Raw genomic sequence first — 14356 nt, forward strand, 5'->3', positions numbered from 1 at the left:
ACTCTCTACAGTCATGTTGCAGAGGACCTAGCTGTTCTGTATTAAAGCATTAGTAGATGGAGTTTCCTCGTGGGGAGCTCCTTATTTCCCTCTGGTCTCTACACACACATACCTTCACACCCCTAAAATTTCATGTCCTTTCCTAATTATCCTGTATAGAGCTGATCTGCATATATTTATTTGTTGTCTTTCTCACAAGATTGAGAGCTCCTTTAGGGAAGTGGCTGCCGCTTTTCTCTTCTGTATCCCCAGCACTTAGCACAGTGCTTGGCACATAGCAGGGATTTAATAAATACTTACACATACACAAATATGCATATGTGTATATATATACATATGCACTAAAGATATTATTATGAGCTATTAGAGTAGTTGTAAAGTTTGGTAATAATGATGACGATGACCCTGGTGATAAATTTAACAAATTCATGGCAATGAAGAATCTGCCAGAATGGCTTGCAACTGATAAGAATATCAATAATTTCATCAATTCATTATTTTTAACAGGATCTCAGTGTCAAAACAGAAGTAGAAGTAGTCATTAATACTTGAAAAGAAAAAGTAAAACAATGTTGTCCCTCTATCTGGACTTCTAGACGCATGTTTAGTATTTCAATGATTTCCATCCTTTTAAACGAGGATGACCAACAAACTGGGTTAAAAAAACCAACAGAACTGCATCACTTAAAAAAAGGACTAAAACATCACATCATAATGTGTGTATTTTAATATTGCCTTTTTTGTGGAACACTTTAAGCAAGGAAAGCTCAGAATTAATCTTTTTTTTTAATAAAAGAAAGCATAGTTGCCTAACAAAGAAAGAACTTAGAAAGAAATAATCAAATGAATCATAACCTAAACTCATAAAAATAAAGCATTTAAACAAGCCGATATGTACTTTTTCAGGCAGGATTTATAAACCAAACAGCCTTTACCTGCATATTTTCTGACTACATGTATGGCAAAGATAATATTCAACAAACAACAATTTTGAAGGCCATTTAAAAAGGATGTAATATATATTATAACAATTCAATTCAAAACATCAAAGGAGCTTTAATTTTACTGATATAGGTATCCCTCTATCAATGAGGATTATTGCTTATGTGACTCAAAATATATAAAAGAAAATTAGGAAGAAGTATGGTAAATGGTCTTTGCTTGCAAAATACTGAAAATATAATCTCGAAATTTCTATATTATCTTGAGAGTATTCATTACATAATTCTTTATGCAGTATTTACCATATACATGTTTTTACGTTTATTAAATATTATAGAGAGGAGAGTACTAAGGAGAAGAGAGTGATCAAATCGGGTAAGCAATAAATACTGTATCTAAAATACATAAATTTATAGAATAAGCTGTAAGAACATGAATACTATATATGATCTATATACTGTATTATAAAATATGACATTACATATATTTATTATGTAGTATTAAATGTCATATAACAGTATAGGTTATGAAAACCTAAAGAGAACATTAAGAGTGATCAACAAATATAAAGTGATAAAAATGCATGTAATAATTAATACATACTACATAATTTACATGGTATTTCACATACGATATATCACATGCATTCCTTATTCTTGATATTATCTGGTCGATCACCCTCTTCTCTTTGAGTTTCTGTGATGCTGCTCTTTCCTGTGTTTGCTCCTACCTGTCTGAACACTCCTCTATCTCCATCCAGGTCACTCCTGTTAACCACTGGTGATCCCTAATGCTCTGTCCTGGGCCCTTTTCTTTTCTCCCTCTATACTATTTCACTTGGTGATCCCATCAGGTCCAATGGTTTTAATTATTATTGATGCAAAGGATGTTCAGATTTCTTTAACTAATCCCTAAACTCTCTCCAGTCTTGCATTTCCAATAACATACTTGACAGCTCAAAACTGGATGTGATTCAGATTTCTTAAATTCACTGTATCCAAAGAGAACTCATCTTTTCCTCCAAACTTCCACCTTACCCTGATTTCCTATTCCTGTTAAGGCCACTACTATCCCAATTACCCAGGCTCACAATCTTGGTGTCATCCTAGACCACTCACTTTCTCTTTCAATTCCTTAAACTTAACTTCACCACCCCACCCCACCAAACTGCTGCCAAGTCCCGTCACTTCTACTCTGGCAACATCATTTGTATAATTCTTTTCTACAATGACACTGCCACTACTACCCTTAGCCCTCATTACCTCATGAATGAACTTGCAATAGGCTTTCGGTTGGTCTCTCTGCCTCAAGTCTCTCCTCACTCTTCTTCATCAATCTTCCTAAAGTGCAGGTCTGACCATGTGGCTCCCTATTACTTCTAGGATTAAATAAAAAATCCTCGGACTTCTAAAGCCTTTCATAACCTAATCCCTTCCTATATTCTAATTTTTCTCATATCCTAATTCTGTCCAGGTACTCTTATGATCCAAGGATACTGGTTTCCTTGCTATTTTCTCCACAAGACACTGCAACTCCTGACTCCAGGAATTTTTACTGTCTTTCATACCTGGAATTCTCTCCCTCATCTCCTTCTTGGTCTTCCTTCAAGTCTCAACCAAAATCTCACCTTCTATTAGTAGCTCCAATTTACCCTATACACATATAGAATGTACATAATTGTTGTGTTGCTTTTTAACTTTTAAGCCTAACCCTCTTTATGACCATCAAAAGGGAGATTCCTTGAGGGCATGAACTATCATTTCTTTCACATTTGTATCCCTAGCTCTTAACATACTACTTGGCGGACAGTGAGCTCTTAATAAATGATTTCTCTTTCATTCATTTATTCACACCATTCCCCAATCAATTTGTACCTACTTTGTTTCAAGGTGTTTGCTACTACACAAAGTGATGCTTTAATTATCTTGATATATATGAGGTCTTCCTGTCATTGACCTCCTTACCTCCAATATCTCTGACCTGAGGATCTTGTCTTTAACTCTACTAGAAAAATGAGGCTATGTTGACTGGAGGAATGGCTAAAAAATTATGCATAAATATAATGGAGTATTACTGTGCTGTAAAAAGTGATGAATAAAAATAAGCAAGGAAAGATTTACATGAACTAATGCAAAGTGAAGCAAGCAGAGTCTAGAAAACAATGCATACAATGATAACAATGCAAATAAAAAGAATAACCACAAAACAATCAAATGTAAATGTTACAAAATTACAAAGTAAAGATATGACAAGACAGTCCCAACTTTCTGTAGAGAAGAGTGATCCATACGAGAGCCATACTAAGCACTTTTCTGTGTATTAATCAGTTTTCCTGATTCTGTTCTCTTTTTTAAATTTAAAATATTATTTGTTATATGCAATAACTCTCTGTGAGAGGGAGTAGCACAAAGAAATTTTGCTGATATAAAAAGGTATCAATTAAATTGATCTGAATAAAGAAAATTGAAGCTATATAATGTGAGCTTCCTTTTCTCCCTTTCCCCTCAAAATTCCCTGACATATCACCTACTCTTTTCTCCTTTTCCTTCAGTATCCTGACAAAGCCTTTTGTCAAGCCCAATTCCTCAACATGTGTCCTTGATTGAAGCTTCTCCACTCCTCTCCAATAGACTGACCAACCATCTCCCCAGGCCCAATTCCATCTTATCTTTAATCTCTACCTACTGGCTCCGTGTCTACTTATTTCCAACATGCCCAAGTCTCCTTTATCCTCAAAAAAACCTTCAATAAGGCCTACTAATCTTGAGGTACTGTTCTATTTCTCTCCTTTCCTTCTCAGTCAAATTCCCTTGGAAAAGCTTTCTATACTAGCTGCCTCCATTTCCTCTTCTCTCACAATCCTGTCTTTCTGCAATGTGGTTTCTACCTCATCATTCAAGTGAAGTTACCAATGATTTAACTGCCATATTTGATGGTCTTTTATCATTCTTCTTGACCTATTTGCTCTACATATGACACTACTAACCATGCTCTCCCCAGGATACTATCTCCCCTCTGAGCTATCAAAACACTTTCCTTTTCTGCCTATCTAAAGGGTCTTTCTCCATCTCCTTTACTAATTCATCATCCCTATTAAAGCTTGCAGCTGTTGAGTTGGCCTTCTGTCCCACGCCCTCTTTTCTTTTCACTCCACACTCTCAGTAACACATCAAGGCTTATATAATTAACCATTGTTGCCACGCAAATGACTCAAAAATCAAAACACACACACACACACACACAGATATGTGCATAGTGGACATTTCAAATTGGATGTCCCAGATATATCTCATACTCAACATGTTTTAAACATTTTTCATCCCAAACTCTTCCCTCTTCCCAATTTCTGTAAAAAGTACCACATATCTTATCAGTCTCCCTCATCCCACACATTCAACTGTCTAACTTCATCTGAAGACTTAAATTTTGTGTCTGCGCTGTCTCCTTTTTTTCGTCCAAAGTAGACACTGATTTAACACAAAACCATTTGGACAAGCTTACACTACCAAATATAGGAATTAAAATAGATAGAACTTGAGCAAATCTTTTTCATTTTAAAAGAAAAATCCTACAAACTCAGAATTAATGTTCATTAATTCACTATACGACCATGGGAAAGTCACTCCCAAAGACCAGTGGTATATTATAAACAAGTAGTAAATTAATTTATAACAGAGAAAGGAAATTCCAGACTAATGGTTCTTGAAAATGAGCAAATCAAAGGGGCAGCTGGGTGGCACAGTGAGTTAAGCGCCAGCCCCGGAGGCAGGAGGACGTGAGTTTGGTTCTGGTGTGCGCGCACACACGCACGCATAGACACATACACACACACACACACACACACACACACATACAAACACTAGCCATGTAACTTTGGGCAAGTTACTTAATCCCAGTTGCCTCAAGGTTACAAAGCCTGGAGAGAAATATGTTAAATATGTTAAAACGAGGGTAGTAAAAATAGGTAGTGAGATGCAAAGCTTTCCCCCTTAATTTAAAGCAGGAGATAATTAGTTTGAAATGTATAGAAATTCTCTTTACTGACTCATTATCTAGATACCCACCATTTGGTAGACTAAAAGCACTATCAATTCAAGTAAGAATTGTCACTGTTTTTGTTCAGTCATTCAATCATGAAGACTCTTCAAGACCCCGTGAACCCTAACATGCCAGGCCCTTCTCTCTCTTAAAGTTTGTCCAGGTTCACATTTGTTGTTTCCATGATGCACTCAATCCATCTCATCTCCTGCTGTCCCCTTTTCCTTTTGCCTTCAATCTTTTCCAACATCACATTCTTTTCCAATGAATCCTGTCTTCTCATTATGTAGTGTAATAGTAATGAAATCTGAAGATCCCTTTGTACTGCCAAGCTAATAGGTACTTAGCACCTAGTTTCAAATTAAGCCTCTGTAAAGAAACAAGGTATGAACCCATGTTGCTGATGTGACAGGAAAGGGCTGAACAGGGAGGAACCATGTACAAGGAAGATCCCCAGCTGGGAGAGTCAGAATTTCTTGGGATAAGCATGGTGGAGGCAGAGCAGGTGCTGCCAGGGAGGGGAGGGGGATTTCTCTCAGCAAGCATCTGGAGGCAGGGAAGCTACTGCTGCTGGACTGAAGACTGAACTGAGAATTGAGAAGAACTGAGAAAGAATTTCTTGGAGCGAGCCGCGTGGAGGCTGGATGAAGTGACTTTGATTTTGAGAACAAAACTTGTGGTGGCACAGCTTCTTCTGAGAACAAACTCCCGAGAACTGGCCGCACTTGGTCTGTTTTGGGTCTGTGTTGATTTCACAGGCAGAAAGAGAACTGAGACGATAGTGCTGACCATGTGTGTGAATACTGTTGTCATTCTGCTAAGCTTGATGTGTGTAGCTATTGCTGTGGCAGGAACACAAGCTGTGAAGGACTTGAGGTGGACTGGACACTGTGAGCCCCAATGTGGAGCAGGAACTGCACGGAGAGCTGGACAAGGAGCTGGGAGCTGTCTGCTTTCGGTTGGTTAGATTTGGGCAGGAGCTGGGACCATGGAAGGGGAAGCATGGAAGCTGAGAGCCTGCCCCAAGTCAAGATGAAAAGACCTCTCCCGTGGGTACTGCGTAGTGACTGATGAAACTGTAATTTAATCGCACCCTATGGGTGGAGGACTTTGACTTTTGTATTTTGTGTCCCTTAAGGAGGCAAGCCTCCTTAACAATGATTGAATGACTGAGTTACTTTGTTTTCAAACTATGTGACTGCTTTGGTACAAACTATGTGGCCCTTTTAGTGATAAGGTGTGAAGTTATAACATTCTAAATGCTGTAATTTTCATCTTCTGGAAATGTTTTGCTCTGATTTGTTATTGAATAAATAGGCAGTTTGCTATACTATGTAATCAGAACCTTAAAAGGTATTCACAGCAGCGGTCCTCTGGAAAGCTGCTCATGCATGGCTTTACATGTAGTCAAAGTATTTTAGCTTCAGCTTCAGTATTTGACCTTCTAGTGAATGGCATGAATTAATTTCTTTAAGTATTGGCTAATTTGATCTCCCTGTTGTCCAAGTGATTCTCAAAAGTCTTCTTCAGCACCAAATTCAAAAACATCAATTCTGTGTTGCTTAGCCTTCCTTATAGTCCAACTGTCACAACCATACATTGTTACTGGAAAAATCATAGTTCTGATTATATGAACCTTTGTTGCAGGGTGGTGTCTTTGCTTTTTAGTATGCTGTGCAAATTTGCTAATTTTCCTTCCAAGGAACAAGTGATCTTTAAGCCCAAGAGTAGAAAACCTGCCACTGTTTTCACTTCTTCTCCCTCTATTTTCCAGGAAGTAATGGGACCAGTTGCCAAGATCTTAAGTTTTTTTTATATTAAGCTTCAAGCCAGCTTTTACAGTTTCCTCTTACACCTTTATGAAGAGGCTTCTTAATTCTTCACTTTCTGCCATCAGAGTGGTATTATCTGCATATCTGAGATGGTTAACATTTCTCCCAGCAACATTAACTCCAGCTTTTAATTCATCTCTTCTGGAATCTCATGATGTACTCGGCATATAAATTAAATCAATAAAGGGACAATATATACCCTTGTCATAGTCTTCTCCCTATCTTAAGCCAATCAGTTGTTCCATGTTCAATTCTTTCTTGGGGGGAGGGAGGAAGGTGAGGAGGGACTTTATTTACAAGGCAGAAGCCACTTAAATTATGTGCAGAAATACAAGTGCTTCCCAGCAAATAGCAGAGAGCCCAGAGTCCAAAATGGCTTCCTCTCGCCCTTCAGTCTGCTGCTTCCTCTGATCCTGGGCCAGTACAGGCCCATCCCTTTTTGTCTCTGGGGCAGAGGGCAACTCAGACAGCCCCCCAACCAGCAGAGAGCATGCAGGGGTCCAGCAGGGTCCCTTACAGGTGGCAGGGTGGCTCTCAGTAACGGCAGCAACTATAGAAGAAGGTGTTGCCCTTCTGACCCAAGTCAAAGCCTTTGTCCACTGTCATCAACTGGAAGGCAGTCACACTGTAATGTAATCTTCTGCCACCTTCTGGAACAGATCATTTATACTCTGGCCCATCTTGCTAGATATCTCCAAGAGCTAAGCTTTTATGTCATCTGCATAATCATGGACATCATGGAAGTCAATCTGGCGCAATCTTTGATCTTCCTCCACAAGGTCACTCTTGGTGCCACACAAATAGAGCTGACAGCCTGCTCTTCTGGATTCTCAAGTCACGGGATGCCAAAGCCTTGCTTGCAGAATCTTAAGTATAACCTCGCTGGTGTGTGAAATCAGTGCAATTCTTTGGTAATCTGACCATTCCTTGGCATAGCCTTTCTTTAAAAAAGGGACATAAACTGTTTTCCAATTTAGTGGCCGATACTGTGTTTAGATCAATAACAACACCATCATGGTTACCAGTGATGTTAAGATCTCTCCAGTGAAATTCTTTTGTGTATTCTTGCCAAACCTCTTCTTAATCTCTTCAGCTTCTGTTAAATCCCTACATTTGTGCCTCTTATGGAATCTTATTATGATTTCTTTTTCTTTTCTTTGAGATTAATGTCTTAATCTGACTTTTTTCAATAACAGACTGCAGCAATGTACATATAGCCCAAATACAATAATGTAAATTAAATGGAAAAGAGGCAATGACCACTTCTCAGTGTTTCCTTTTTCTCTTATCTATAAAATGAGGAAGTTAGCCCAAATCCTTTCTAAATTCTTTCCCAGATTTAACCATAAGTCTGTTTAAAGACAATATTTTTCTAACCTTAATTTAGAAAATAGAAATGAACAGTCTGATGTGTGCTAGAGATTAAGATGCTTTTCAAGCAAACAAACATTAACATCCTGAGGGCTGGGTCCAATATCCCAAATATAATTAGAAAATATTTATATCATGGAACACAGATGATCAAATTAAAGTGAAAGTAAATTTATTCAATTGATAGAAAAATTATGAAAAATTTGTATTGAGTTCAGAAAGTTTAGAGCTAAGAGGAAATCTAGTCTAACCTCATTTTAAAATGAAAAAACAAACTTAAAAAGGCACATAAACATTAAGAGTGAATAATTAAAACTTACAAAAACTACAAGAAAATTTAGACATATTATTTTAAAGCTAAATATGTATAATTCATAGCCTCAAAGTTACTGGGAACAATAATGCAAGAAATTTTTTTTTAAACGGGAAAGGTACATAACAGATACAAATGCATAATCCAAAAATATTTCACAGAATCAAGCTTAACTTTTCACATACGTCTCTTTCAATAAATCTGTACTTTAAATACAGTTGAAAGGCTGTTAATATACATGATGCATAGCACCCATGTTCCTTCTCATCTTTTTCCTCTCCTACCAAGACTCTCCCAGTGCTCTGTAACCTTGCGCTTTCTCTCCAAGATGGCCCCCTGTTTAGCCCGCATGTAACTTACCAGCACATAGCTGTGCAGATGCTGTTTCCCTAATTAACTCCTTAGAGTCGGGGCTGTCTTTCGCCTTTCCTTGTATCTCAAGTGCTCCGTGACTAGCACAGATCAGGTGCTTAATAAATACTTATCCACTAACTAGATCTTCTCCACAACAGTACAGTTCTCAGAAATGCTTAATGGCCCTCATTATAAAGAACCCCACAGAGAGCAATTTCAGCTCAGTCTTTCTTACCCCTTTTTTTTTTACTTTTTGGAGAGCAATTGGGGTTAAGTGACTTGCCCAAAGTCACACAACTAGTAAGTGTGTCAAGCGTCTGAGGCCAGATTTGAATTCAGGTCCTCCTGACTCCAGGGCCAAGGCTCTATTCACTGCGCCACCTAGCCACCCCTCAGATTCTTAATCATAATAATTCTATATTTCAGATTCTTTTCTTCAGAGCAGATGCTTACTTGGGGAATGGGTAAAGTAAATGTTGAATAATAATAATGCAAGAGACCTCCAAGAAAATATTCACTAAGAAATTTTCCAACACAGTACAAAGGTGTTTTCAAGATGCAATTGTCAAGAATAGCTTTAGTAAATAGTGCTCTGAAAGTTATGAAATCAAAGTTATTAATAAAAATAGCTGACAAAGAAATCTGTGGTTTATAAAGTACTTTTCTGGTTTACAAAGGTTGCTTTCTATTATAAAAAAAGATCAAAGCTACTGTGTTATATTTCTTTATATTCCTTCAGAGAATCTGGGATATGGTGAGATATGCACATACTAGACACTCAAAAATTTTGGTTAACAAATAAATAATTCACCTAAGAGATAGGCTTTTTTTGGTTATCATTGAATATGTTAATAAAATGGCAATAGGCTTAGAATAGTTTTGAGAATTGTTTTCAGGAACTTTCGATTCATTTTAAAACACACACACTTTTTTTTTTTAAAGCAATTAGGGTTAACTTGCTCAAGGTTACACGGCCAGTTATTTCTGGGTGTGGTGCTAAGTATCTGAGCCCAATTCGATCCCAGGTCATCCCAACTCTGGGACCAGTGCTCTTACTCGCTGAGCCACCTGGCCTCCCCTAAACAATTGGGGTTAAGTAACTTTCTCAAGGTTACATGGCCAGGTGTTTCTGGCTGGGTGCTAAGTGTCTGAGCCCGGATTCAATCCCAGGTCTCCCGACTCTGGGGCCGGTGCTCTTACTCACTGTGCCACCTGGCCACCCCTCACACACACACATTCTTGGGACAGATTAATTCCAAATCATTGCTAAACTATTCATTAGATCCAGTCTTCTAAGGCTCTCCAATGGGACAACATATTTGTCTGAATAGTCTGAATTACTGTATATACTTGAGAATAAAACTACTCATATATTATCTCCTCATTGTGGATGCCCCCGCCAATCATGCCAACTATAACCCAAACAAGCCTGCCTGTCCAAAAGGCTTCTTCTTGTTCAACAAAAGTTCACAACAGGGGTTTCACCCAATTGAATGAGAGTATACCAATGAAGTAACACGATAAGCCTTCCCTTTTCTATCTTTTATCACTTGACCAGTTCATCTTCTTTTGTAATTGTACATTTCTTTTCATTTGGTATTTCTTTGTAAATCATTATTTATTACCCGTTGCAGCTTACTTTCCTCACTACCTTCTGAGGAATTAGTCTAGAAATTAGACTAACTTGTGTAAATGATACTTTTACTAAGAATTGAAGATGTTCATTTTTAATTATTATTATTTTTTAAGCAATCGGGGTTAAGTAACTTGCTCAAGGTTACACAGCCAGTTATTTCTGGGTGTGGTGCTAAGTATCTGAGCCTGGATTTGATCCAGTTCATCCCGACACTGGGGCTGGTGCTCTTACTCTCTGTGCTACCTGGCTGCCCCACATTTTTAATTATTTTAATGCTTTAATGTTCCATGACTATAACTATACAACACCACCAGTAGCATATGGGTATTAAGAATGATCTTTGTTTCTAAAAATTCAGTTATATTTACTTTAAAAAATAATTTTTCCTGACTTCAGACTGGTTTTTCCCTCAATTACGCCAGGTTAAACAGACATGTAAATTTGTACTAGCAAATAAAAAAGCAGTAAGGTTTGTATATGTGATACTTACATTGACTTTGAAAGCTTGTACAGTGTTATCCAAGAGAAGAATGTTGCAGACCACCTCTGTGTGCTGTCTGTCTCGTGCCAGCTCGGATGCTCGTACATTGTAAGTTCTGCCAGCTGGCAATCGGAAGCGTGCGGTCATTACTGTCCACACAGGGTCTTTACAAATAAGAAAAAAAATGATAGTATGGTGAAGATACAACATAACCCTTAAATGATACGTGTTAAATTTTATCTGAACAAATTCTAAGAAAATAAAAGAGAGGCAAAGAATATTTGGCTACATTTTACTTTAAACTATTTTTAAGCAGTCAAGATACCCTAAGGGATCTATGGATAGATTTTTTTTTGGGGGGGGGAAGGGGTCTATAAACTTGGATAGGAGAAAAATTTTGTGAATTGTGAAAAAAAATCTGTGAATTCGTTTTTATTTTGATAACTATTTCAGGGTAATTAGTTTCCTTTGTAATCCTATGTATATTATTTATTACTTCAAAAACATTATTCTGAGAAATGGTCCATAGGGTCAATAACAGAAAAAACATTAAGAACTCCTTATTTATTTAAATCAAACAGAATCCCAGTTTGACAATAATTTTCAGGTAAGATTTTTAAAGCCTTTTTTTCTTTCATTTTTTACAATAATCATCATATTCTAGTAAAATATTTGACTGAGTAAGAGGTCTCACCTCTATCTCATATAATTATAACTTCTTGCCATTTGAGTGTTTATATCTTGAAATAGTCTATTTGCCCTAGAGAACAAATTCAGCAAAATGAAAAATGAGATATAAGAACAGCAGCAAAAGAAATCAAGAAAATGCTCAGAAAGTAGTATACACAGCTTAATACTAATAAAAGTGGAAATCTAAAAGAAATTATCTAAAAATTATAAAATACTACAATAAACAAAGCAATAAATGAACACACTAAATAACTTCATCACAAAAGAGAAATTAGACAGCCCATTTAAGAGCTTCCCTACAAAGCGAAAAAACTTGTCCTAACTCCACAAAGAATCACTTGGGGAAAACATTATATCACACAGTTTTTGAAAAAAAAATTAAAAGCAATGCAGAAATGCAATTAATTTGGATAAATATTGAGGGCTCACTATGTGCAAACCACTATGGTAGGTTATAGGGATAAGACGACAAAAATGCAATGTATGTAGGTTATTACACAAAATGATCTGAAAAGGAAGAGAATGCTAACAACTGTACAATGTTATGAAAGATTTTGTAGAAGAGGTATCAGTGGGGCGGCCAGGTAGCACAGCTAGCTAGTAAGAGCACCGGCTCCAATGCTGAGAAAACCTGGAGATCGAATACCGGGCTCAGACACTTAGCACCCACCCAGAAACACCTGGCCGTGTAACCTTGAGCAAGTTACTTAACCCCGATTGCTTAGGGGCGGCCAGGTGGCTCAGCGAGTAAGAGCACCGGCTCCAGTGTCGGGATGACCTGGATCAAATCTGGGCTCAGATACTCAGCACCACACCCAGAAATAATAACTGGCTGTGTAACCTTGAGCAAGTTACTTAACCCCAATTGCTTAAAAAAGAGGTATCAGGGACTAATTCTTGTAGGAATATAAGATTTTTGATAGGCTAAGATAAGAATGGGATGTACTGCAGGTGGAATTAACACAATTTAGCAACTTACTGGATATGTGGGCTGTGTAAGAGTGGAAAGTTGAATATGACACCAAGATTGGGAACTTGGCTGAATAAATGAGGCTGATGCCTAAACAGAAAGAAGAAAATTGAAAATTCTGCTTTGTACACAGTGAATTTTAAACATCAATAGAATATCCACTGCAAAATGTCCAAAAGGTAGTTTGAGATAATGGGACTGAAACACAAGAGAAAAATTAGAGATGGGTATTACAAGTTTGAAAGTAATCAACTTAGACATGATAATTAAACCTGTGAGAGATGAGATCACTGAGAGAACATAGAGAAAGGACTGAAAACAGAACCCGGATGTACAACCCAAATTAGGGAATGTGACATGGATGATGACCCAACAAAGGTCTTGAAGTTTAACTGATTTCTTATGGAAGTTTAATTAATATAAGTCTTTGCCATGACAAAGAGATGAAAAGTGTCTAGCAATCACTTTAGCCAAAGAATGCTTCACCTCCCCACCAGACAGACGGCAGCCACACGAGCTTGTTTATAAAATCTTACAGGAAAAGATGCTGGATGATTGTGAGCAGGCAAGAAGCATAAAGAAGCAGTGGAAAACCTTGTTGCTTATGGAAGATTATAGGAATAAAAAATAACACAGTCTGTTGGATTCAGGTTCTAATGTTGGTTAGTTCTGCTAAGCTGCTATTTTCTTTTTTTTTTTTTTTAAAGCAATTGGGGTTAAGTAACTTGCTCAAGGTTACACAGCCAGTTATTTCTGGGTATGGTGCTAAGAATCTAAGCCCGGATTTGATCCCCAGGTCATCCCGACACTGGGGCTGGTGCTCTTACTTGTAAGCTATTTTCTCTTTAAAAATTCTTCATTTTGGGGGCGGATAGGTGGCACAGTGAACAGAGCACCAGCCCTGGAGTCAGGAGGACCTGAGTTTGAATCCAACCTCAGACACTGGACATACTTACTAGCTGTGTGACCTTGGGCAAGTTCACTTAACCCCAATTGCCCTGCCCTCTCCCCTCCAAAAAGCAAAAAACCCAAAAAAATAAAAGAAAAATTCTTCATTTTTCTAGGTAGGAAAAAAAAGGAGATAGTGGGAAATCAAGATGACGTAAGCAAAAGATATCAATAATGATAAAGTAAAAGTAGAAGGGAAGTAAACTGATTATAAAAAGCTTGATACAAGAGACCCAATTAAGGTAAATGGTCCTAAGAGAATATAGGAATACAATTGGAAACATGACATAATGTAATTTCCAATTAGTGGAAAAGATCTGTTAAGACTTTTATAACACTAAAAACGTTATCAAGACAACAGAGCTACCACTTTTGGACTCAACATTACTGTTCCCAATATGCTACACAAAGAAGTAGAAAAGCTACAAAATGAAGTACAAAAAGAATGGGAAATGCAACTAATTTAGATTTAAGGAGGTCTGTGTTGGAGGCAATGCAATTTTGACAATGTTAAGAGATTTAAGGTATCTAACTGAAAAGATTCCTAGAGAGGTTTGTAATACAAAAAGTGGCCAAAATGCCACTCTTTATTGTTTATATTTTTAAAAGAAGGATATCAAGAAAATATAATTCAGGTCAAGATGGCGGAGTAGAAGCAGGTCCTCCATGCTGCTCTGGCTTCCACCTTCCCTAATTCATGTAAAACGGAACTCTGAACAAATTTTGGAGCTGCAGAAACCACAAAATGAAACAGAGAAGCTAACCTCCCGCTGAGGACAGT

General features: G+C 37.4%; 1 protein-coding gene across 6 annotated transcripts in view; it reads right to left on the reverse strand.

The window, feature by feature from the left end:
• The window catches only part of PTPN4 (protein tyrosine phosphatase non-receptor type 4), a 225042-nt gene that overhangs the window by 157991 nt on the left and 52695 nt on the right, over nucleotides 1-14356 (reverse strand). For 5 of the 6 annotated variants that reach the window (XM_069066917.1, XM_069066916.1, XM_069066920.1 and 2 more), the window contains one exon: nucleotides 10977-11131. In XM_069066917.1, the coding sequence (XP_068923018.1) occupies nucleotides 10977-11114 (138 nt within the window). In that variant the 5' untranslated portion in view covers nucleotides 11115-11131. Of the gene's footprint in view, nucleotides 1-10976; nucleotides 11132-11661; nucleotides 12473-14356 lie in introns of those variants that run through there. The other variant, XM_069066919.1, reaches the window with a different exon arrangement.

Source organism: Petaurus breviceps, unplaced genomic scaffold (assembly GCF_028583685.1).
Source record: "Petaurus breviceps papuanus isolate PSGF00001 unplaced genomic scaffold, PetGlider_PUasm1.0 90731, whole genome shotgun sequence".
In the NCBI taxonomy this organism is placed as follows: domain Eukaryota; kingdom Metazoa; phylum Chordata; class Mammalia; order Diprotodontia; family Petauridae; genus Petaurus; species Petaurus breviceps.